The sequence below is a fragment of the Rhyacophila brunnea genome, unplaced genomic scaffold, assembly GCF_057557595.1.
Source record: "Rhyacophila brunnea isolate RB1 unplaced genomic scaffold, BYU_Rbru_1.0 scaffold_13, whole genome shotgun sequence".
Taxonomy (NCBI): domain Eukaryota; kingdom Metazoa; phylum Arthropoda; class Insecta; order Trichoptera; family Rhyacophilidae; genus Rhyacophila; species Rhyacophila brunnea.
This window is the reverse complement of record NW_028232785.1, coordinates 5,121,876-5,149,573: the sequence shown is the minus strand read 5'-3', so window position 1 is coordinate 5,149,573 and position 27,698 is coordinate 5,121,876. Positions and strand designations below refer to the sequence as shown.

Genomic DNA, 27,698 nt, shown 5'->3' with positions numbered 1-27,698 from the left:
GTAATGAGTCCCATAGTACAGTCTGAGCGGCTCATAGCCACTCAGAGTGAACTATGGATGATTTCTTTCAGATAGACCAAACGGTCTTGTAGGTAAGTAAAAAAATGTAAGTAATTAAGAAGTCTAGAGCTTAAGGTTAAATATAAACCATTGCATGTAAATAACTTATGCAATATCAATAGCTAAATGTTGTAAACTAAAGCTAATTTATAACTATAATCTTCTTTGCATTATATAAAATCATTTTACGTACATATACGTAATATTTTTAATCCGCGCGAGAGAGGATAAAAATAATCAATAACGTAATTGATCTATTTTGGGCAATGTAAAATCTTTAGTAGCATGACATTTTATAGCATTCAATTGGTCGAATGCGAAGACATTCTCGACCAATGGGCATCAGTATAAAATTAAACAAGAATGTCATCATTTAACTGGACTATGATTCGCCAGAAATGTTGTCATTTTTTTTCGATGGCGTCCAGGATCTTAAATTAAAATTTTTATTTTGGGAGTGGGAAAGAATAATCCGCAGGGGAAGGTTGTGTTGGTGCCTCGTCCAAAAATAACTTGAAAATATTCACTCGGGAAGAAAGCTGAGATTTAACCGCGTAAATAGTGTGCATTCAATGCATTTATTAGTTTTCTGTGAGAAAGCCCTTGCTACGAATTGAATTCGAGAGGCACTTAAAGTGTAGGTAACGAAATTGTAATTATCTCGATTATTCCGCGTTTGATGTAAACAATTGCATCACTTTACGATGACATCATTCATCATCAGCCGCGTATGACAACCGGTTTGCAGTACCCTTACGAGGATTTAAGTGCTAAAATCAATAACCCTCAATCTAGAGGTCCTCATGAATATGTGTGACGTGTGTAATTAAATAAGTATTAAAATAAATACGTAGGTATATAATAAAATTAAGTAACTAAAATAAGTTTATAAAATAATTAAGTAATTATTTGAAGCTAAAATAAATTGTGTAATTGTTAATAAACATTTGAATATTATAATAAATCTATTTACTGAAATTAATTTAAATAAACAATTAAATCAGTATTATCGAAGAAGTTATTTTTTTTTTATTTAAAACAATAACCCGCGATGTATTCTACGGAAAACATCTGATTCAAAGACAAGTGACAGGAGATCAGCTGTCGTTGGTGATTACGTAAATATTTACGAAAGTAAATTTGATTTGAAGGTCAATTAGATAATTAATGACCTAAACGTCAACCTACTACTAGGTGACGATTCTAAGCAATAAAAAGTTAAATAATATTGTCACAGTGCATTCATATAGTGTCGGACAAGAACTTTAGGTGACCACCCTCTCCCAAATAAGATTGAGCTAGCTAAGCAAAGGTTCTCAATCGGTCTAAGGGCAGGGCCGGTTGAAGATTAAATGCCTTTGAGATTATTCCGGGACCGGGGTGTATGTCAGTAGGTACCATAAATTATTAAACAATAAGTTGGTTCATGGCGATGTTGTTGACATTTATATTTCAGACATTTGTTATGTGACATAATATAAGTACCTATTGGGGTCAAAAGAATGACACTCAAATGGATAAGAATGAGAAAAAAAAACATTGAACGTGGTCACTCCGGTCATATCAATGATGCCGAATTAAAGTACCTATTTAACAAGTTTTACAACTGAAAAAGTTTGACAGTTCAACCAACCACAGATAGGTGTGCTTTGATATTATATTTCCTAACCTTAAGTTTAAGAATAATTTACTCATTATAATGACGTTGTGATAATAATATTATCCTTCGGGATAGGTATTATTTTTTAAAATATCATTCACCTACCCATATAATACCTTCCCAGGTACCTATTTACTGTATTGTTAACCAAAATGATCAAAAGTCAATTATTGCATAATATGATTGCTTTCTGCTGCTCAGGTGGATAGATGAATAATTATTATCATTTGGTAATTACATAAATCTATCAACGAGCGAAAAACTCTTTTAAAATGTCTAAATCCGAATGAATTTCACTGACATGGGACAATTATTATCAAAAAATTTAGCATTCTAGATCCAATCCAATTATTTTGGACATAAGTAGACTAGAAAGATTATATCTGGAAAGCGGCAGGTGGAGATGAATCAAAGGAAGTTTAGTTTTGTATTTAATTTTTATAATATTGCGAAAGTGGCCACACGGTTAACTATTTTTGTCTATGGCGAAAGGCTTACGTCAAGTCACGCCTACCACGTTCTGTGTGCCACGATCAACTTGAAGACCAATTATTTGTATGCATAAAATGGATATTAAACGCGAACGAGAAGACTCCGAACCTATTGCAGAAGGGAAGCAATGGTTTGAGGTACCTGTGAATCATGGTCCAAACAGCCAGCTGCTAACCTACATAAAGCAAGAGGACACCGACGAGGCCGGATGCTCTTTTGAGGTTAGTTTTTCATAACGGATTGTTGTACATCGTAGTATTGTTTGTTTTAACACGTGTGTCGTCAGACGTTATTAACAGTGTGTGTATTTTGTGTAATAAAAACTGCGTGCAAATTGCGACAATGTTCCGAGCGGCCTACGTCACCCGTATTATATAACCCCACTTAATTTTGCTGCTAACACTGTCATAATATTTTTGTATTTACTGTACTATTATAATGTACTGTATAAATATTTGCTGTAATATTTTGTTTTTTAGAATATTGTATCAGACCCGACATCAATAACATTGAAAAGAGATACTGAGCTACTTGACATCAAGACTGAGTCTATTGAAGACGTCAAAACCCCATTCAATTGTGAAGATCAGCATCGGGGTTGTTCTTATTCAGAGCGAGTGAATCGGGTAGGTACTTTTATTTTAAATACTGACAGAAATACTGATCGTGTAAAAACTTTAAGAGATGGAATGAACCAACAACACTCGAATATATGAATAATCTGTAATACCAATGAAGACAAAATCTTCGATTGCTTATTTCTTTCTTTCGACCATGTTTGATCCCAATTGGATCATAATGTACGTCAGTATAAATAGTAAAACTGCTCAATTCTAATTGTTGTATATCCATTGATTTACCAACTGCCTTGATTCTACAACGCGAATAAATGAATGCCAATATTTTTTAATAAAAACAAAACGAACGTCTTGACCAATGTTGAATGTCCCAGTACGTACATATTTTTTATTTGCTATGGTTTTTAACTGCCATGGTTCTGGCCATTTGAATCCAATGTACACTGGACGTACCTACCTCTTAGTTGATACCTTTTCCATGCAACATGCAGTACTTTCATTTTACGCATGTTTATTCATGCGGTAGCTGCAGGCAAAATAAAGGCCCGCACATGATGTCTGTTCTAGAAAAATCTCTCAGATCAGATTTTCCAATACAGATATTACGTTGCACCCTTATCAAATAACTGATTTGTTTTTTTTTTAATGTAAATATAAATTTGTATTTTTTCAGGACGCCGCTAAACAATCTGAAATTAATTTGCTGGTAGTTGATTTCAAAGAGGAATATGTTGAAGACATAATAAGCCAAAGCATCCATGAGGATCCAAAACCTGGTTGCTCTTATTCGGAATACACAGTAGTAAATCAGGTGGGTACACAATATTCTAAGAAACTTGAACAATGCATGCAGGTAGTAATGGCATGGAAAAGTTTATGTCAGAGGATTTATTTCAACTTTGAAGTCACATATCGGGGCGAGTGAACATAAATGTAGATGATGTGGTTACTTCCACAAACGTGAAAGTTTATGTAATAATTATCAATATGTCACGTGCACTTTGTTATTATTAGGTGTCTACTGTTCTATTAATTGGCTGAACTACGGCTTCGGAGAATGTGAATACAAGATATTTTTTATCCTTTTCGCACGAGGTATATTATGGTAACTTCCGCAAACTTTAAAATGTATGTAATAATTTCACCACCTGTAAACTGTAGTCGTAATTACGTAAGACTGACAAAATTTAATGTGCGTTATTTTTATTTGGGATGTTAGTAGCCTACCTGCACCCTTCGCCACTGGCCCCCGATTACTAGTAATTTATAAAAATAGATTGGAGACTGGTGTTTTATTATAAATCCCCATAAGGTCAAGTGAAAACATGTAGCCAGATTCCGTATAAGTGTTATATTTAGGTCTTACGCATACCTTAGAAATCTGCATCAATAATATATGTATTGTTGGGAATATAAGCAATCGTCTATAATTATATATTTAGGATCCATGCGTAATTACTTCAAATAAACATACTGATATAACTTTTCAACACACCCATTCTTTCTCTAAATTCTTCCCTCTCTGTATAATATTCTTATATATCTTTAACTGCCCACATTCTCAGCGTAGGTCACAATGGAGTTTTAATGCTATTTTTAAAGCATAACTCTGGACATTCCTTAAACGTTGTAGATCAGTGGTTTCCAAACTTTATGTTACTACGCCTCCCTTTTAAAAAAACCTAATCTTGGACCCTCCCCTCCTTTATTTCATTAATTAATACAGACATCTTTTTAAATAGCCAAAAATGTACTACTAAATGCAACAAAGAAAAAAAATTAATTATAAATAATTACAAGATAAAAAGAACTTATTATATACAACGTTTTTAAATTCTGTTAAACCATATAAACTTGACTTGACTGGCTTAAACGATCAAAAAAATTTGTACTTGACATGTCATATTGATTTCCATAGTAACGCACGTATATATATAAATAATTTTGTTGCTAGGACCCCAGCCCCTAACAACCAATAATGGTGTCGAAATAACTTTTTTATACAAAATAGAATTAACTGAAAATGAATTCAATTCAACTTAAAGATGGCTAAAAGAATTTAAAAAAATGCATTGACATTGTGTTCTGATATATTCTAAAAGTTTCACATGTCTAGTATTACCAAATACAACCCTTCTCCATAAAAAGGTCTCGAATGCCGTATCAGGAATTTAACATCAATATTAAAATACCCCTGAAAAAGTTAAAAAGCCCTGCACTACAAACAAAAAATTTGAACATTTTTGCCAAACAAAGGCGCTACCTCGGTATCCTTTTCAAACCAAGACCATGGGTACCTGCTCGCCCCAAGATAACAAATAATATTCAACCTTGAGATAGTTCCGAACGCATCGCTTTAGAAATCTCTCATCTAACCCGCCCCGCACCTCTCGCATACCGAGCCAGCCCTTAGATTTGTGATTGAGATAATGGCAAGACAGTGCAAATTCTTGGGCGAGGGAGGACGGTGGATAGTGCCACGCGCTATGGTCGACGTGGCCGCGCGGCTTTCATCAATACAAAAATGCAGGCCGCGCTTGTTCCCAGTTCTTTTTAATTCTGTGACCCCTTTTACCATTTTAAGTCAATAACGATACATATAACTACCCTTGAAATGAATCACGTGTCCAAAAAAGTGCTTGGGCGTCGATGCCGCCGGTGTGACCAAACACGTGCTCAAAAATATCGACAATAATGTGTGTAATCTAAGATCCTTGTTGTAGCCTATATTGTAAATTTATCGATGTTTGCCTATGTGTTAGCTTAAATAAATTGCTTTTCTGCGCAAAACTGTCAAATCAAAAATGTGTTTTATCAAAATTATATCCTGTCCTGATGTTACACATAACCTCGAACCTGAAGTGATACCGGATCAGGACACTTACCTAGATGCACATGAGTTCCCTTTCCCCCGGTATCATTAGCTAGTCGGGAAGTTAGTTAAAATCGATTGCAAGATTTTACCGGACAAATAAGATTACGAGTTAAGAAAAACGTTGTTAAATAAATAAGATTTTACTAAGTATATTTATCTCTACATTAATTTGTTTTTCATGCGATGGATCTGCTAGTTTCTTAGCACTAAGTGCACTTTTTCTACTAAACGGGGTCGATATTTGGATTTCATTGCAGCTAATGCAGAAAATCCCGTTTCGCATAAAAATATGATAATACGAATGATATAGCCGTACCTACTTTACTTACAACTTGCATTGATTTCTTGACAAAGTATTATATAACTTCTTCACTTCGATTCAATCAAAATTGAACTAGGGGTTTTGTTTAATTCTATATTTTTTTTCCTTTTCAATAGTACTCAATCCAATTTCATCAAATCATCACTCAAATTCAAATTGGTATAATATGTTGATTGGCATATGCAGATTTGATTCAGCAATCATCATAATATTGGTATCACATCAAATTGCAATGCACAACCACATATTATATTTAAAATATTTAACAGTACTACTTTATACTTTATGCAGTTATCAAATATTTAAAATAAATATATAGGAATATAAGTCTTCAAAATTATATAAATAGATTATCTACAACGTTTATGGAATGTCTAGGATCATGCTTTGAAAATAGCATAAAAACTCTATTTTGACTTACAAGGCGCACGTCCTCGCTTAAGGTGTGTGATTTTTTTAATATTAATTTCTGTTATACATACATATAATGTTGTTTAATGCAAAATACTCCACTTTCTTTTAGTTGATTCCTGCAACTACCGCCATGCCATATTCCGTAAGTCACGGATTGCCAAAGAGGCTCTTAGAAGTACAAGAGCCATACGATGAAATACAGATTGACTATCAAGACATTAAAAAAGAATTAGGGCTTAAGCATACACAATCTAACGTTACGGATCCCAAATTATTTGTAGCCGAAATAAAGCTAGAAAAAAAATCGTTTAACAAGGTAAATTTTGTGTGCAGTTTTTGTTTTGATTTTTTTGCATCGTTATCTCTATTGAAGCTTCACAAAGCGTGTCATAAAAAATCAATAGCGGATAAAATGATAAATTTCAAAAGCATTCGATACGATGCCAAGAATCTAAATATAACAAATCATTCCGATGAAAAGCCATTTAAATGTGACCAATGTAATTACTCTTGTATCCAACCTCGTCATATGAAAATACACAAAATGACTCATTCCGGTAAAAAGCAATTTAAATGTAACCAATGTAATTACGCTTCTATAAAATCTAGTGATCTTAAAGTACACAAAATGAGTCATTCTGGTGAAAAGCCATTTAAATGTGACCAATGCAATTACTCATCTTTTAGATCTAGTCGGATGAAAATGCACAACATGACTCATTCTGGTGAAAAGCCATTTAAATGTGACCAATGTAATTACTCTTCTTTACAATCTAGTGATCTTAAAATACACAAAATGACTCATTCTGGTGAAAAGCCATTTAAATGTGACCAGTGTAATTACTCTTGTATAAGATCTGGTGATATGAAAAAACACAAAATGACTCATTCTGGTAACAGGCCACTTAAATGTGCGCAATGTGATTATTCGTGTATACTATCTTATAACATGAAAACACACAAAATGACTCATTCTGGTGAAAAATCATTTAAATGTGATCAATGTGAATACTCGTGTATACTATCTGCTTACATGAAAAAACACAAAATGACTCATTCTGGTGAAAAGCCATTTAAATGTGACCAATGTAATTATTCATCTATAACGTTTAGTAGCATGAAAAAACATAGAATGACTCATTCTGGTGAAAAGCCATTCAAATGTGACCAGTGTAGTTACTCATGTATCCAATATAATGTTATGAAAAAACACAAAATGACTCATTCCGGTGAAAAACCAATAAAATGTGATCAGTGTGATTACTCTTGTATATATTCTAGCAGCCTTAAAAGACACAGGATGTCGCATTCTGGTGAAAATCCATTTTAATGTGATCAATGTAGTTACTCATTTTGGTGAAGTCCTGTTAAAATTTAATCTATGAGATTACACGTGTTATCAATCTTAACCTGAAAATTTCTGAAATTGTTGTCGAATATAAGTACTAATGTGTACTTACAATATTTTATTTTTTAATTATTCTAATACTTCTGTACATAATACGGTAACTTGAAATCACTAAAATTAAAAATATCACATTCTGGTGAAAAACTTCTTATTTTTTTTTTTGCCTCATCTATAACAGCAGGTTATTTGAAATAATATAACAAAAGAACATTATTTATTTAACATTTTTAAAAATATATTTATAATATATATATTATATAAAAATATAATATATTGAAAAATATATAGTAGAGGAACATTTTTCGTCTTGAATCCTTTAAATTAGTATTTCGGTATATTTGGCGAAGATTATAGTATTTTACATTTTTCGCGAAACAAAATTATAGTATTGTTCTATAATTATAGTACGGTTGGCATCACTGATTAACGCTGTCAAATTGTAAGTATACGCCATAGTGGTTTTAATAATGCTATGCGAACGCTGACGAGGAATAGCCACTCGAGCCGAGTGGACCCACCATACTCTCACGAAAGTGTGTCTGCATTAAATTGGGTTGTGATTTTTTGTGTGGAAACAGAGAGTCACTACATTGGTCATTCTTCAAACATCCATAAGGTACCTATGTACTCTACAACAGTATTCACGAGTAGCCAATGACATTATTAATGGACAGCGCAGTCAATACAGTAGCTGGAAAGTAAATTCGCGCATAGTGACATTCGCACATGCATAGGTAGACGTCAAGCAATTTCCATTATGCGATATCACGCATCGGAAATTTATAGGAATATCACCTGTATTGTAATGGTGTTAGAACAGTGTTTCTAGTGTAAATGTTCATTTGAGCGAACCCTTTTTGAACCGAACCATTCAGCAGACCGACAAAAAGCATTAGGAATTTATAGCAATACCACCTTTATTGTAATGGCGTTAGAACAGATTATACCATTCGGCAGAAACGACAAAAAAGTGTCATTTTTTCCAGATGCTTCGTCCATATTAATGTCATTGCGAGTAGCCGTTTTAAAATAGAATGACAACAGGCAAAGTGCTAACAAAACCAACATCACATTGATTAACAATGCCACATGGCAATTCATATGTATTTATAGTAATATAATTAAAAATAGAACAATATATTGGGTAATAATGTTCTCAAAGGGAACGAAACCGGTCGTTAGACAATCATGTGGACCAATTAAATTACTAGATACCTACTTATATTGTTTTAGTACTATCACAAGAACATTTGCGTAATTTAAATTCAAAACGAACGTTCCAAACTTATCTTATCTAAATCAATTAATAGAGCGTACCATTACTGGCGACTTATTTACAATAATTATAATTGGTAAAGTATTCAAGAGTTTCCTTCCACAGCCGTTGAAAAATTACCCTTTCTATTTCCGAAGTGACAACATATTTCTTCCGGAAACGCATTTTTTCCTGTTTACTTAAAGTATGTATCATGCAACCTGCATCAAACAAACGAAATCGGACGGTTGGGTTTGGGACCGTTTGGTAAATGTCCACGGAAACGCTTTTCTGACAACTAATTAGTGTTGCCAATGCTTAAAATTAATTCAATCATTTATTTCCATAAAACGGCAACTCTACGTCACAACACCATTACCAAACAAAACAAAAACCTGTCAAAAATTAACTTTGAAACGTCAACCGGCAGTCCTTCAGCGCGTCCGAATAATAATTATTGTACAACACTACAACGAAGCCTAACAACAGTTAACGCGATCAAACAGAAATTGAGACGAAGTTTACGTAGATTCAAAATGGAACAAGGTAAGTTGTTTCAGACTATTTAAAACAAATACCAAAGTGTTGTACCCACGCGTATAAAAGTCAGTTCTGCGGAACTGTCTATATTGTCGTGATAATAAATAATTTGGCGTGGTCGCGGTGTTACAGATATCTTTGGCTAATACTATATCGATGTATATCTCTTACTCGTCCCAAGATAATCAATATTCATGAGTGAGATGTTATGGACACCACGTGGATTTCTTGCAGCATCTCGTTCCCTACTAAACATAGCATGGGTTGGTGTTTACAAAGTGCTTGGTATTTTCACAACCTTTAAATACGCAGAATTGATTTTCACACAAAAAAGTGACAACCATGAATGTCTCAAACATTATAGTTAATACTCGCAAAATTTCAGCTGCCTAATAACATTACAAAATATTCAGTTTACACAGCAATGATAAACAATCTACCCTATTTTGCTTTCATGTATAAAACGCATTTTTGAATGGCTACCTTCATACTGATTATTAATGTGTATACATTTTGTTTCAGAAATACCTTTGTGCGGATTGGAGTACCGCAGCACCATTGTGCAATTGACAATCTTATGTTTGTGATCATTTGAGCCGCGTTGACTCGGACCGAGTGCCATCCAAGCGCACTCGTATGAGACAGCTTTATACAAATTACTCCTATCCAAGCTAACTTGGATAGGAGTAATTTGTATAAAGCTGTCTCATACGAATGCGCTTGGATGGCACTCGGTCCAAGTGTACTTGGACCGTGTGAACGTGGCTTTACCAACTGATTTTTTATATTTCCTATGTATGGTTGTATTTGTCCGACACAGTAATGTGTCACATAATGTTCCTTTGCTATTTTATATTTAAAAATAATATTTCCATTAACATCAAGTTTACTTTTGATCTGTGCTATAGTTTTTGTGATAGTTAAGTTGATTTGTTAAATACTTATGTGACCTTTTCCATTATTGTAATTAAAATTCCAATGCCCATTTTTAATCTAATAAAAATATTAAAATCATTCTACATTTTCTTTTTTAAGCATTACCATGACAATATACTTTCCATCATTAATTCACTTTATTTTAAAATTTGATTGAACTGTATTGGCAAGATTTGAAATTAAAACTAATTGAATAAGTTTTAGAATTTATGAAAACTAGTCTCGGAATTAGAATTTATGCCCAACATCATGATGTAATCTCAGTAAACTAGCACTAGAAAATCTGGTGGTGCCGGATGGTAACTACGGAATGGTACTTATGGAAAATTGTAAAAAAAACAAGTTTTAACATATTATGATTTTATTTCAATTAAGTAATATGTAATTTTAAAAGAGCAGTCTAGTTTTATTGTTATATCACAATGGTATCCTGAGATACAACGCGAATCTTCTATATCTTTCCAGATCAGCCAGTGGGTAAGTAGCTGTAAGGCATGGCTAAGTCTATCATTGCATCTTCCTCGACCATTTCTGATAGATATTGTTTTATTTATATTCATAGCATATTCTGTTTCTTCTTAATTCCACGAGTCCCTTCTCCAGCAGTTTTTAGCGTATATGGCACTATGCCAGTGGCTGAAATCACACTTGGCTTTGTGGGATTTTGAACCTGAATTGTGTGGTTGTATTCCAGTGAATTATTTTTATATGATATTATATTCGTTAAATAATAGGCACTTACAACACCGAAACAAAAATTATGTAGGTACTGATTTCCACACCACCCTGGAGGTATAATACTATGGTGCGTTTTTTTTTACTTTGTGGTTTCCCCAGGAGGCATATTCCACAGCGTTTTATATTTAAAATTATGGTCAATATCAGTAATATATATGTACACAGGAAAAGAAGTCTTCTACATATTTTTCGAAGCTCAGTATAAAGTTGACTGAACTTCGAAAACAGATGTTTGCGATGGATACTGGTATGACTGTAGGAGCAACGAGGAGGTATAACGCACCAAGCAGCCTCTCATCGCACTGAGAGTGAAGAGGCGACATTGGAACTGGCTCAGCCATGTGCTGCGGATGCCAGAAGAGAATTTCAACCTGGCTTGCCTGTTCTTCAAGGCAACTGGATTCCGGCGTCCTGGAAGGCCGCTAAATACTATCTATAGAGTATGTATGCCGGGGTTACGGGATGCTGGTTTGACCTGGAACGATGCAAGAAAACTGGCAAACGACAGGGAATCTTGGGCGCGCCTCATGGTGTCTATATGCTCCAACTAAGGGATGGATATGGCCGAAGAAGAAGAAGTAATACTTTTGTTATACTTATTATGTTGAAACTATTGCTAACCTTAGCAAAAATAAGAATATACAATGTATGTAAATATAACTACCAACCTATATCTAACCATTAAACAAAATAGAAAACATATATTTACAGTGAAGTGCTTGTGGAAACAAATATAGTAACTAATAAAGACTAGGTAGGTACCTAAATAAAATTGAAAAAACTAGACTAACTAAAACTAATAACCTATATCTAACCATTAAACAAAATATTAAAGACAAGTTACACTAGGTAAGAGGTACTTGGAAAATACCAGGTAGGACTCCATTCAGTTAACACTTTTTGCTCACAAGGCGGCTCTCGTGGTGCAGTGGGTAAGGCGCTGGCCTTCCACCCGAGAGTTCTGGGTTCGATTCCCGGTCATGACAAAAACACTTACGTGTTTTTCTCAAAACCTGGGTGTTTGTGATTGTTCAAAATTACTAACAACCACCTTGTACGAAAAAGCAAGGACATGGTTATTAATAATTTAAAAAAAAAAAAAAAAAAAAAAAAACACTTTGCTCCCACAAAATCTATATTTGATGAAGTAACAAAATATACCTACTACCGGCGAACAACAAATAGATACCATAGCAAAAAGTTACAGATAAAAACATGATAGGTAGGTACTTAACTGAAATATTGAACTCTGTCTATACGTATACTAAAAGCATTAAAAATTTTATGGAAAGGTCCTGGATGCAAGAAGTTGAGCTATCTCATTTCGTCTATCTGCGCCAGCTGTACTGTTATTGCGGGATAAATAGGATGAACCTGCTTCAATACTATCTCCAGTAGGTGAATCAATATCCCACTCAAACTGGTCATTTAAAGACATATTGTGTAAAACACAACATGCTCGAATAAAGTGAGTAATTAAAACAATGTTTCTAAGTTTTAAGTGGTAGAGTTGTCTAAATTTTTGTTTCAGTAGACCAAATGCGTGCTCAATTTTGATTCTACTTTTACTGAGTTTGGTATTATAATTAATTTGTGTTTGATTTAGTACTCCCCTGGCTTTATAAGGTGTCAGCAAATTCCTGAGAATTTTTGAAGAAGATATATATTGGACATTTTAATACTTACCGTAAGAGTTGATGTTTGACATTCATTGATGCAAATCATTAAAGGTGACGGGAAGTCCCATTTATGGACCTGTATGGGATATTGAAAAACCGTTGTTATCGAAGGGCTATGATTTGTATTATACTTGTACATTAAGTTAGATAAAAGTACACGTGGAAATGTAAGTTTTCCAAATACCTAAGTTATTTTTCAGTTATGGGCGACATTACCAATTTTGGCCGTGTACACTTAATTTATATTGTTAATATTGGCTTTCCACAACAATGCATTATTTTGTGTATTTTTATATCACCAGGAAAACATGAGAAATTACAATAGTCATATCTAAATAGTTTTTAACCGTAATGAGTCTTTTTGTGTATTTTCATACTTGTTGATGAGTGATAACAATGGAAACAAATAAAAGGCTTTTTACCAGAATAAGCCATTTTGTGTACTTACATGGTGCCACATGCTATATACGAATAATTAATAACAAGCTCATATTGAAACGGCTTTTCAACAGAATGAGTCATTTTGTGTATTTTCATATCACCAGATCGAATATCGAAAGATCGTAATCTGCTGACGATGCCAATTTTAACGAGTTTTAATGAGTCTTTTTGTGTGTTTTCATGTTGCTGGATGTTATACACGAGAAATCACATTGGTCACATTTATATGGCTTTTCACCAGAATGAGTCATTTTGTATGATTTCATCGTACCGGATTGTATACAAGAATAATCACATTTTTCACATTTAAATGGTTTTTCACCAGAATGAGTCATTTTGTGCCTTTTCATATTACAAGATGTTATACAAGAGTAATTACATTGGTCACATTTAAAAGGCATTTCACCAGAATGAGTCATTTTGTGCCTTTTCATATTACCAGATTCTTTACAAGAGTAATTACATTGATCACATTTAAAAGGCGTTTCATCACAATGAGTCATTTTGTGCCTTTTCATATTACAAGATTTTATACGCGAGTAATTAAATTGGTCACATTTAAATGGCTTTTCATCAGAATGAGTCATTTTGTGCCTTTTCATATTACAAGATGTTATACAAGAGTAATTACATTGGTCACATTTAAATGGCTTTTCATCAGAATGATTCATTTTATGATTTTTCATGTTACCAGATGTTATAGAAGAGTAATTGCACTGATCACATTTAAATGGCTTTTCACCAGAATGAGTCATTTTGTGTTGTTTCATATTACCAGATTCTTTACAAGAGTAATGACATTGGTCACATTTAAATGGTTTTTCACCAGAATGAGTCATTTTGTGCCTTTTCATACTACAAGATGTTATACAAGAGTAATTACATTGGTCACATTTAAATGGCTTTTGACCAGAATGAATCATTTTGTGTATTTTCATATTACCAGATTCTTTACAAGAGTTATTACATTGGTCACATTTAAAAGGTGTTTCACCAGAATGAGTCATTTTGTGCCTTTTCATATCACAAGATTTGATACACGAGTAATTACATTGGTCACATTTAAATGGCTTTTCACCAGAATGAGTCATTTTGTGACATTTCATAACAGCAGATGTTATACAAGAGTAATTACATTGGTCACATTTAAATGGCTTTTCACCAGAATGAATCATTTTGTGTATTTTCATTACTCCGTATCGTTTACAAGAGTAATCACAGTGGTCACATTTAAATGGTTTTTTATCAGAATGGGTCATTTTGTTTTGATTCTTGAATTCGGATCGCATGCTTACATAATTATTAGTCTCCTCTATTGATTTTTTATGACACGTCCTGTGAAGCTTCAATTGAGAAAGCGAAGCAAAAAAATCAAAACAAAAACTGCACACAAAATTTTCCTTATTAAATGATTTTTTCTCCAACTTTATAACAGCTACTAATAGTTCGGGATTTGTGGGGGTAGATTGTATATGCTCACGTTTAGCCGTATGACCGACTATATTAGTAATCGTTTCATATACGCCAAATTCTTTTTTAATGTCTTGATAGTCAATCTGTATTTCATCGCATGGCTCTTGTACTTCTCTCTCTGACAATCCGAGACTACCGGAATAGGTCACGGCAGTGGTTGCAGAAATCAACTAAAAGAAGGTGAAATATCGAATTAAAATAAAAAATCTCAATTATAAACATAGGAATCTTGACAAGCATGGTGGATAAAATCAGGGGAAAATGGATACTTATGTGGATCAGTATTTTTATTACAGTCAATTCACATGGGATTTAAATATATTATTAAGACTAAAAATATAACTCTAATAATATGGAATCTGACTAGATATTATATTCATTTGACCTTGTGAGGAATTATACAAAAACATTATTCATCCATATATGTTTACCAGAGCATCCTATTCCTAGCTAAATATATTCGCTGCCGACCTATATATATTATGTAAGCAGCAGACTAGTATTTATAGAATATTTTGTAAGTAATCAAATTACAGGACATCATAAAAAAGAGATACCGTGATTAGAATTCTTATGTTTGCTTAGAGGTTTTGTATCAGCTACATACTTTTCTTTGTTGAAATCAACTTCCTGAAATTTAGTATACGATTTAGTTTGCATTTCTTTACCCGCACCTTTCCAACCTGTTACTAGACTTCGTAATGATGAGTTGTTTGAAGTGTGTGATAATTCCACTTTCAGTTAAAAGCATCTAAATGGAAAATCAGTAAAATTTAATAGTCTTACGTACCGCGTTAGAAATACACTGCATCACCTTTCTATTAAATAATAAATAATAATATCACTTAAGCCATGTCATTGTCAAATTTTTGCATTCCTATTTGGAAACTGACCTTTATGAATTAGATTCATGGCAGTTGAGAAAGTTTATATAATGACCGCATGTTGGAGTATCAGAGAAATAGGAAACTATTAAATTGGCACTCACAGTGTGTTGAATAAGGTAAGTGAGTTCTACTAAGTTTTTTTAGTTAAAATCGATTTAAATCGTCAGTTTTTTTCGCACAGGTAAATTTAATTCGGTAGCTTATTCTTCTTCTTCTTCGGCCATATCCGCCCCATAATTGGAGCAAATGGGCACCATGCGGGGCCTCCAAGAATCCCTGTCGCTCGCCAGTCTTATTGCTTCGTTCCAGGGCAAACCATCTTTCCGTAGCTCCGCCGTACTCTATATATAGTATTAGTATAGGACGCCTTAATCCGGTCGGCTTGAAAAACAGGCAATCCAGGTGGCGGTTCTCATCTAGCATCCGCAGCACGTAGCCGAACCAGGTCCAATATCGCTTTTTCACTCTCATCGTGATGAGAGGCTGCTTGGTAGGTTCTCCTATCTCCTAAATTTATACCTACGCACATCCAGTATCCGTCGCAAAAATCTGTTTTCAAAGCTCAGTATACGGTTGCTCTGAGCATTCGTAAGGTGCCATGATTCGCTACCGTAAAGCTGCACCGTCAGAATGCAAGCATCCAATAGGCAGCATTTGATATGATGATCCCAGACATTCAGCATCGAGTTAAATGTTTCTCCAGCCATTCCCATTCGGATATCGAGCCTTTTTTCAGAGTTAACACCGTTAAAATCGTATGTGGATTATTTTAAATGAAGAGATTGTTATAATACCTGATTTCCTGGGTTGCATTTAGAATAACAGCAACTAGATTGCTCATAATTGCTTTGGCGAACATTCGCTTGAACAATCTCATTGTCTGAGTCAATCCGCTCGAAATATTTTTCCGATTTTACATTGCTAAGGTATTTTGAAGAGATCTAAAAAGTAAATAAACTTTATACTTAAATACAAAATCATACCAGTTTATACATAAAACAATATATTATAGTCTGCCTGAAGCAAATCCGGTGAGGGCATTTTGAGCACGAAGTAAAATATATTCACTGAATGACTTGTGATGTGAGATGGAAGTGAACCTTGTCGGTTCTAGTGTGTATTTGTTATGTGACTAACGTGGACAAATACTTTAACAATTAATATACGCATGCGAGATTTCACCAGCACGTTTTTTTCTCTGCCACCTCCTATGCAGTCGTATACCATGGCTTAACGAACGTTAAGCTACCTTCAATGTTTCGTTGAGTATCACAGGCGCAATTTCCTTGAGCTCGGTTGGCGAGCTCTAACTAGAGTGCTAGATTATTATTACAGCCAATTAACGTCGAGAAAAAACATTCTCGGTTGTAGATACCAAGTCACAATGGTTGACCGGTCTTATTGGTTGGAAACTCTTACCCTTTAACTGACATATGGGCCACTGCCATAGGATGCGTTTTGCATCTTGCAATTCCCCATATATAAAGTTATCGTAAATCATTATGCAGCAGACGCTCGATTATCCAGACTATTTCAATATGAAAATAGTTCGGAAATCGAAAACTATTTTTCAATATTTTTATTCTTAAAATCTTACGAAAATTATAAACATACATAAAAAAATTCTTTAGAAAATATTAGGCTATATCAATTTTACGATGTTTTCGGGAGCAGATACAACAGCCTTCGGTGATTGAGGTAATCGCGAAGAAACGCCTACGTGGCTGGGACATGTGTTCCGGATGCCACCAGAGTGCGACTTTACGTACCCTTGTGGCACAGCCTCAAGAGTTCCGCTGCTCACCGTGCAGCGGTGCTACTAAAGCGATCTACGCAGGGCTCAAAATAGCCGGAGCGTACCAGAGCGCCGTTCCTGTTCGTAAATTCGGTAAAATTAACGCTCCGTCTCGTAGAAAAAAATAATTTGACCGTCTGAGCTAGATAGGCCATATATTAGAAAATCTAATACACTTATTTTTGTAAAGTACGCATAAAATTTGATAATTATGTAAATATCTTAAGAAAATTGTACAGAATTGAAAATTGTCGAGCGCTCCGGTTCGCAAACTTTTCCATTTCGCGCGCTGGATCTACGTGCTACAAGTCTGGCATGGCTGGAGGTGCGAGAGTTGGCGATGGACCGATGAAAGTGGCGCCCCAATACTGGGTCGTGACAAAGTGAAAGAAAAAGAAGAATTAAATTTGCAAAATTCAATGCAATATTACTTTCAGCAACTCGACAATGATGTATTCCGGCAATTTCTGAAAAAAAGATATTGTAACAACCAAATATTCGCTGATGTATTAACGATTCGTAAATGAAAGATGCCTCAGCAGAAATACGGAATGACTATATAAGTAAATCGGTCTGTATCATGAAACTACTGATATATGTGGGTGATAAATAGCCAATTTAAAGATTAAATTGAAAGATAACAACTGCACCCTCTACTCCACGTTTGGTTATCTGTGAGGGGCGAGAAAAAACAAATCATTGAACTATTTCACGATTCAAAATGAGTCCATAAAATATTTGTTTTTCGAATCTAGCGCGGATGAAAAAAGATGTGTTTTTGTTTCTGATGCTAAAACTGGTCAAGTGATTCAAGTGTTTACTCGAAATTACTGCACATAACTCTTTTGGCTGATGGACTGGAACGATTTGTTGATAAAATTTTGAGTCACGTTACAGAACCTAACAACCTTTCGCGCCAAAGTGCGCGTACCTATCAGCCAAGTTTTAATATTTTTTAATAAACTAGGAAGTCTATGTATAAACAAATAAAACAAAGTTTAATTCCTAATAATGTCAAAGAATCCATAACATCACGACAATTATTACATAAACTGTCAGATATTATGTTTTTGATACCTGCTTTCATGACCTATATCTCATATGAAAAAAAAGACACACTATGATCATGTACCCGAATCTGTGGTGTTTAAATCAAAACAAACCTACATCGATGCATTGTTCAAGTTTCATAGAATATTGTGTAGATACCTACTTGATATACTGGTTTCCATTCAGAATTAAAGCAACCGGGGTTTGATTCCTCATGAATGCTTTGGTTTATTGTGTCGTCAACATACTCCACTTTGAAATCAACTCGCTGAAAAAACAATAATTAATAAATATATTTTAAATAAAACAAATCGGTTATCAGATAAAGGTGCACCGTACTATCGGTATTGGCAGGTCTGGTAGGAGATTTATTTATAACAGACATCATGTGCGGGCCTTTATTTCGACTGTAGTCACTGCATGATGAAACATGCTCGAAGCGAGAGTACTGGCTGATGCATGGATAGGGAAGGTAACGGCTAATGGCCCGAACCATGGTAGATAAAAACCATAGCAAACACAATGTTTACGTACCTACTAAAACATTCAACAGTGTCAAGTTGTTCACTTTGAAGAATCGGAACGGTTGGTTGTTCAATGGGATATACAAGGTTGGATTTGAGCTGTTTTATGTTATCTTAGCACTTTACTAAACGGCGTTGAATTATTTATCGTGCATTTGTTGACAATGGTTGCATTTAAAGTAGGTAGCATTCTCTCACAACTTATTCTATCACTCCTCCACTGCTATCTGAATACTTTACCCAGTAGGCACCAGTGGCGCACCCAGGGGGGGAGGCAGGGAGCTTTGCCCTCCCCCCAAATATGAAAATCATCAAAATGATTTTACACATTGAAATCGAAAGCCGATAAACTATACCTTGGGCTTAGACAAACAACACGGCAAAAAATGATTTGTAATTCTCCAGCACCATTAGTAAAATTTCTTAGATTTTAATTTCCAACACAAAATTTTCGAAACACTAATGTCAGGTTTTTTTAGAAACCCATTCCCTAATGAAATTCTCGGTGTCCACCCGAATTCCGGAGTGGTATAGGTCATGCTGGGGAGGGTTGGCAGGGCTCTAACCTGGGGGCCCGGGCTGTGGGGGGCCTGGCGTGTCGGGTTGACCAGATAAGTGAGACATCATTAATTAGCTTTAATAGTAAAAAAAGTCGCCTGCGGCGCTATTATACTCCATGACTATGAACATTTTAATTTATATAATTGTCCAATATATTTTCTAATTATTATGTGTCGATACTCGACAGCTCCATTATTAAAGTAGATGTATTGAAAATAGCCAATAATTCACTGTATAAGTACCCTCAATTTGAACTAAAACACAATTTGAAAAACGTTAATGTAGTATTTCACACTGCCTTTAATCTAAGCGGTGGATAGGGGGCCCGTCAAATACCCTAGCCCAGTGGTCGGCAAACTAATTAGTCAATAGAGCCAAATATCAACAGTACAACGATTGAGATTTCTTTTGAGAGCCAAATTTCTTAAACTTAAATTATATACACTGCTAATTTACGTCCTAATTAAGTTATAGGTAGGTACACTGAATAAAACTGAATATCATACGTAATAATGATCTTATTTATTAATAAAAATTTAATTGTAAGTCAGGTATCCATAAAATTGAATCATGACAATGACTGACAAACTCAATGTGAATAATGGCCTTGCATCTCCTTGTAAAGTTTGGGTAAGTCAGGTTCGTATGTTGTTGATTTAATTTTAAGCACGATTCCAGGTTCTCATTAATAAATCGATTTCTTAATTTACTCTTGATTTCCTCTCTTGGAAATCTTTTAACTAACCACAAAACTTGCAATATTAACATTGTTGACAGATTTTATTCAGTACCTAATTAAATACAGAACTTTATTTTTATTGACTCTTCTCCTCAGCTGCTTTCTTCCTTGCATCATCGACAGAATATTTAGCGCAAAATTACGAGTTTTTAGTAGTAGCTTTCTAAATTTCAATCCGCCAATTTTTCCCGACACATAAATACATTTCGGTAAGCCATTTAAGTTTTGAATAAACGCGAAGACTCGGTCTAATCAACATTACATTTACGGTTATCCTCTTCCATTTTCTTTGCTTCTTCTTTGTAGCCATGTCAAATATGGCAGACAGCATCTGTGGCAGAGCCGCACTCAAGGAGCCAAAGAGCCGCAGTTTGCCGACCACTGCCCTAGCCAGAGGGCCCGTTTCAGGATGTGGGGGCCATGGTGTAGGTACACCAAGTGCAATAGACAAAATACCTATAAACGAGATATTAGGCTGTGTTGTATTGAGTAGGTTGTGTATAATTTAAATGCAATAATACTTTTTTGTCCATTTTCGATTAATATGTAGGAACCTCAATATTGAAAAACCAAAAATCTACGATAAACATTCGGCGAAAAGAACGACTACACCCACTACGGTGGTGGTGTAAATCAAAAGAACATTTTTTTCGGTGGAATTCGGCATAAATATTGTAGCTCTCTAGACCAGTGTTCCCCAAACTTTCGACATCTGTGTACCCCTTCTATAATTTTCGTAACACTGAGTACTCCTCGTCAAAGAAAAATGCATATAAGTACTTTAATAACAATCGAAATATATTTATATATTCCTTTTGTAGTACATAAACAAAATAATAATAAACGAAAAATAAAATTCATTCATAATAAAATATAAATAAAAGTTATATTATAAAAAATAACATTCATTGGTTATTAATTTTAATCTGAGGTGCGGTTCCACACCCAAAAGGCTGTTCCTTTTTTTTTACGTAATGTCTACAAATGCTGAAAAAGCAACGTCACATAGATATGAAGTTGGAAAAGGCAAGATGTATTTCACGAATGTCTCTGTTAAAACTGGATACACATGTTGCATTTGCAACCTAAATGATGTTTAAGTACACTCCTTATATTTATTTTGCAAGAATCTGTCTGAAGCTAATAATTCCAACAATTGCTCTTCTTCCGCATGCGATAAACCTTCTAGCATGGATATTGTACTAATGCTTGTTGCACCAGGCGAAGCCATAATCCGGTGCAGCGCATACCACCACCAAACTCTTTCCGTACCCCAGGGGGTACGCGTACCACACTTTAGGAAACACTGCTCTAGACCAAGCGGGTAGCACAGTCAATATTATTTAAGTAATATTTTAGCATACTAGGTACACATGTTCAGCATGGTCGCTGTTCACTTCCAATCCGCCAGTCGCAGATGACACGCTCAACGGGGACCGCCACTATGCCTCCAATTTAATAAAAACTAGGAGAAACTGTACAAATATATCGCCGTGTATTGTGAAAAGATGTAAAAATATTTATATGAAGAAGAAAAAGAGCCTATGGGACTAATTTACATTCTCCTCCTTGGGCCCCCCCAATAATAAATCCTGGGTGCGCCACTGGTAGGCACCTATTGTTGAAGTACCTACTTTAACAATAGGTATGTTTTACGAATAGTATACTTAATAGGTAGTTATATGGTACCTACTGGTGACAGTTAACAATATCAAAATATTCGAATGTTTTACAGTTCTTTCCGTCACTATAATCATTCCACTCCATCCAACGATCAGTATTAGTAGGTAGGTACTTACCCGATTCACTTGTTCCGAATAAGAACAACCCTGTTGTGGATCTTCATAAATGTCTTCAATAAGCTCAGTCTTGATATCAATTAGCTGAGTATCTGTCGTCAATGATAGTATCGTTGGGTCTGAAACAATATTCTGAAAAACAAAACATTATATTATAAAATCAAGAATATTTTTAAGAAGACCGTCAATCACGTGAAGCTCGACCACACACTTGAGGGGTCTCAGCTCTTACACTCTGCAATGAGGACATGTGGGTCTATTCAATATTTATCGCCCGCTAGAGTGATAAAGTGATAAATATTATCAAACTTAGGTAGGTAGATATTACACAATTACAACCAACGTAGTGTAACTGGGCATTTTCGCCAAAGTTTGTACATTGCGTTTTTGGCATGTCCCATGACTTTGATTGATTTTTTCATAGTTATTATATTATAAAATGTTGGAAAGTTATGTACTTTTAACATGCAAATTTATTAATTTACTCTATTCAATCAGTTAAATACAACTATCTGACCTGTATATATTTTTAATTGATTATTTAGATCGAAAGGTAGTGCGTTTTTACCATGTCCCACCCATAAATTCAAATAAACAAAGTCTGATTTCGTCATTAATTTTGAGTGTGTAAAATTAAATTCGTAGTGTTTTCAACAGCTTACATTATATATTTTTGGAAAATATATAGTTTTTTCGTAAATTTGTACCAATATTGAAAAAAAATCACGTTTAAAGTGTGTCCCAGGATATTTGAAAAAGTGGAACTCCACATTCCGTTACCACGATTTTAGCATGAAGGCGAAAAATTTTCACTATAAATATGTTTTTTTTTAATGTAGCAACATTTTTGTATAACACTGATCGCCATGTACACTTTAAATTGTTGGTGTGTGTCGGTATCGCTATCGGAACAGGTTGCTTTCTGGGTTGGTCATTTAAGAAGTTCCACTACTGTTACCACGATTTATAAGGTAAGAAAACACATATTTCTATTTCACATACTACACATATGGAGCTTATCTTTCATACTACAGATATAATAAAACATATCGCAGGTTTAACAATAAAACTAAGCTAAATTTTGGCTTCAAACACTTCTGAAACAGAATCCGTTACTTCCACTCCGAAACTATATTGGTGGTAACGTATATGTGGAATGTAAAAGTAACGAAATGGCATGCATAAAGTTGGGTTTACAGTGTGTGTTTAGTTCTTCATAGATTATAAAAAAAATTATTTTGTCTGTTCGTATGAAAAACAAAAATATTTTCATTAAAAAATATAAAAAATAACCTGACTATAATATAATAATATAATAAAGATTAAAAAAGTATGTGATATGTCTGAATACGCAAAAATAGCGCACATAAAAGTATGGAGATAAAAAAAAACAACAGAAGGAAAAGAAAAAACACCAGACTGAAATAATTGCGAGACAGGCACTGGCTCTGTCATACTCTTTCTGTTATACGCCACCAAAATTTTAAAACTTCTCCATACATTTTAGGCATAGAAATTTATAAAAATGTATGAAAAAGTATTTTTTTGTCACGTTTAACAGAAATGTGTACTCGATTAGATTTAATACCTAGAACTGTAGGTATTCACGAAATGTCAGAAAAGTACGTCTTGATTACAATCAACCTGTATAGCTACATTTTATGTTGATGAATACAATTAAATTTCAAGACAACATAAAGTCGAACTTGGTTATTACGAGGAAGATGGGACCGACTGAATTTGCTTGTTATAAGCGTTACTCGTTATATCAGAGAATAGGTATTTTTAAATGAGCATGTCACATTACACAAAAAGCCGAAAATAAAAAATTTGGAAACCATCGTAAAAATCCCCGAAACGAGCATGGCATTCATAAACTACAAAAGAAGTTGTTTATTGTAATTAACGCTGGTAGGTACCTACGGACTTCACAAACCTTGGATTTTTCAACCATATGCGTGGATACTTTTTTATTATTGTCGGTGAAACACCAATAAGGTAGGTACTTAGACACTTTACTAGTGTCATAAACGTAATCCGACCCCGGCGGCATCCTGTCCAATCGGATTTTATTGCTTAGGGTCGAAATGTTTTAAAACGGTCGACACATTAACAGTATTTTAGCTCGGTATATCCGATAAGTTGCTCGTTATAACAGTGAAAGAATTAAATGTATGGCGAAAATCATAAACCAATTGTCAACAAATGTTTCGTTATTACATCCGAGATCTCGCTATGTCAGAGATCGTAATAACCGAGTTTGACTATAATTATTTTCGTAAAAGTTATATACTCCGTGCCGCGCTAGGAACTCGCGTCTGAATCCCTTGCTGATTTTTTTTTTCATATATTGTTAATTTGCTTAAAAATATTTTTTATCTGAGTTACAAATAATATAAATGCCAAATAAAGTTATGGTAATGTATAGTGTGTCAAAATTATTACCTACCTTATTTTACAAGTATTGTGAAATTTATTATAAAATATGTCTATTTTAGTGATTAAGTTTGATTTGTTTTGTTATTTTGACGCACGTTGAATATTTATCTGTCTATCAAAAAATTCAAATAAATTTCATAAAACAAAAATTTGTTTTTATGGTAACATGTAACTTAAGCTTTACAAATTACACTCCGTTACCATTTCGTTCCATTCCGAAAATGTCCCCAAAAAAGTTGAACGTTAACTATTTTTCATTTGATTATTAAATAACGAAACTTATTTATTTTTCCAATAAAATTTAGTAAAAGTGATTATTGTCTTTAAAAAAATAGCAGAACGAACATTGATTGGTTTTTTCAAATACTAAAGGAAAAATGCTCTGCCATTATAGACATAGGGTAACGGAGGGGAACGAAATGTGCCCAAGAATTAAAATTCAATAATATTTTTTGACTATTTGTAGTTTTATTTTGAAGTGTATGGTTTTTTTAATCTAATAGAGCTCTTTTAAGTGATAAAAAGTGTTTCATTCATGTTTTAAAAGCTAAGTTTCGTAGTCACGGAACGGAAACTTATTATGCCCAATTTCATAATAAAAATGATATAAATATTGTATTAATCAATATTTTGCTGAAAAATTGCTATCACCAATTCAGCAATAGAACAAGGAATCTGCTAGCTATATAAAAATGGTTAATTTGAGTGAAAAAATAATATTACCCAAATTTCAAACATGTACAAACTTTGGCGAAAATGCCCAACTGTACAATAAGTGATAATACTTTGATACAAACCTACCCTAAGTTTCATAATATTTATTTTTTATCTGTCGATAAGTATAGAATAGACCCAATGGTGTGTATAGGTATCGTTATCTAACGCCAAACTTTAATAAGCACGAGTATTTTAAAATATAGTGACAACAAGCATATTTCAAACAATACTAATCTACGATAATGCTTGAATAATTGTCAACGTCAATTCATACCTTTTATAAATTAATTTAAAATAAAACAAAATAATATGATGAATATAGGTAATTTTGGAGATGTCATAATGACTCCTCTAAGTGGAGCAGACTGGTCCATACTCAATCATGTCGACCAATTCAATTGCTATATTGAATTAAACTCTAAAATAAGAATCCGTGATGTTAATTCAAAGCAAACGTACCAACGTTACCTTACCTATCTAAATAAATCGGTTTAACTATCGCTGGCGTCTCATTTACAGTTATTATACCTAATCGTTGAAAGTGTTAAATAGTTTCATTCTACCTACGGCTATTGATAAATTCCTAATTCGATTTCTAAAATAACCACATAAGTAATTCTTTCGGAAATAATATACTGTATTCCTGTTTACATAAATATATAGTTGGCGTTATCAGTTGTTGATTCACTGGAGAATGTTTACCATCAGAGAGAATAAAATAACCTTTGAAAAACTAACTTCGGCAGCGTGGCAGGGATCATCAGCATACTCTTGTTTGATGAAAGTATTTGACTCTGGATTATTTCCCTGTAAGGAGACTTTGAACCAATGTTGTTCATCTGCATCAGGTTCGAAGTCACCTGCTTCACGTTTAACGTCCATTTTATGATTTGAAAGCGTTCGTTTTCAAAGATTATCGAGTCACCAATGAAGTGTAAGCGATATTGACACCGGTATTTGACTTCCGTGATAGTAGGCCAGTGTTGCCATATTTTGAAAGTGGAATTATAGTACAGTGACTTCAAAATTATAGTATTTCGGCAAAAAATATAGTACGCGTTAAATGACCAATAATTTTCTGCATTTTCAAAAAATTTAACGTGGAGTAATTAACGTCTTGTTTTTTTTAGACAAAATTCAAATGCTAAGTCAGTGGTTTCCAAACTTTATGTTACTACGCCTCCCTTTTAAAAAATCTAATCTAGGCGCCTCGTCCCCCCCTTATTTCATTAAATAATACAGACACCTTTTTAAATAGTCAACAATGTACCTACTTAAGAATACAAAAATGAAAAAAAAAATAAACAAGGTTTTATTACTTATATTACATTATTTTTTGACGAATGTGCTTGTTTATTAGCACAATCAATTTCAATAGTAGTCAATCCAACCTTTTTTTGCTCTTAATAAAATAATGTGAAAAGTGCATTAGCAAACTAACCAAGAACTCAGTAAATAGATTTTTGTTTGCTTTAATATGACATGGCAAACTTTTTTCTTTGTAATTTTGATTTCCTAAGCTCCAATTTCTTATGAATGCCTTCACTTTGTCGTTTTAAATCAGAGAATGCATTAGTGGTCCTTGAATTGATTTACTCACTCATTTTTTTTTAAATTTCAACCAATTAGACAAGTTTAACAACAAAATTATCGTTCCTAAACAAATTTCAACATTATGAATAATTTTTTACGAGATAGCCATTGCGCTTCACAATAGTATATAAGTGAGGGATTATAAAATTAGTCTCCATATTTGCAGAAAGGTTTGCGAACAACCTTTTATAGGACTGTTTTTTGTGCCTAGCGGCCGTTTTATGAACTATGCATTTGCAAACTGCAAACCTGTGGCTACATTAATTGTGTTAAACTTTTTGCGCCTCTCTTTGCAATACTCCGCTCCTCCCAGTCTTCAATTAGTAATTAACGTCACCTTTTTTTAGACATAGAGATTATTTATTTTTTTGCTTCTCACGGATTATTTTGACGTTGTTTTTCTTCTATTGGCAACTTTTATTCCGATTTCTCAAAATTATAGTATTTTGGGCGTACTATACCTGTTTTATATCGTACATAGTACGCAGACGAAAATTATAGTACAAATACTATAATTATAGTACGGTTGGCAACACTGTAGTAGGCAATGATTTTTTGTGCCATAGACAGAGGATAACACTTTATAGTATTGCCACATTATATTATGTATTATTTTGATATGTTGCTTTTATAGTAAACTAAATAATATAATACCGATTATGCATCCTATCAATTATATTTTTATAAAGTTTAAAAATTATGGTACATCTGATGTCTGGTCAA

At 33.8% G+C, this 27,698-nt stretch overlaps 1 protein-coding gene and 1 long non-coding RNA gene across 2 annotated transcripts; one reads left to right on the top strand and one right to left on the bottom strand.

Annotated features, from left to right (window-relative positions):
- Window positions 1-2,228: 2,228 nt before the first annotated feature.
- Window positions 2,229-4,554, top strand: LOC147076232 (uncharacterized). Its single transcript, XM_085941274.1, has 3 exons — window positions 2,229-2,433; window positions 2,692-2,838; window positions 3,464-4,554. The coding sequence occupies exons 1-3, from the start codon at window positions 2,278-2,280 to the stop codon at window positions 3,713-3,715; spliced, it is 555 nt and encodes a 184-aa protein (XP_085797400.1). The 5' UTR covers window positions 2,229-2,277; the 3' UTR covers window positions 3,716-4,554.
- Window positions 4,555-12,399: 7,845 nt separating this feature from the next.
- LOC147076231 (uncharacterized) lies at window positions 12,400-26,362 on the bottom strand. Its single transcript, XR_015069570.1, has 5 exons — window positions 26,121-26,362; window positions 22,227-22,358; window positions 18,767-18,871; window positions 16,553-16,699; window positions 12,400-15,041 (listed from the first exon to the last, which is right to left on the bottom strand). It is a non-coding gene; the product is annotated as an uncharacterized LOC147076231 (long non-coding RNA).
- Between the last annotated feature and the right edge of the window lie 1,336 nt (window positions 26,363-27,698).

Bases quoted from the DNA above. Each gene is read 5' to 3' on its own strand.
- LOC147076232 (XM_085941274.1), top strand. From the start codon at position 2,278: ATGCATAAAATGGATATTAAACGCGAACGAGAAGACTCCGAACCTATT. The intron at 2,434-2,691 runs GTTAGTTTTTCA...TTTGTTTTTTAG, and splicing joins AGGCCGGATGCTCTTTTGAG to AATATTGTATCAGACCCGAC. The intron at 2,839-3,463 runs GTAGGTACTTTT...GTATTTTTTCAG, and splicing joins ATTCAGAGCGAGTGAATCGG to GACGCCGCTAAACAATCTGA.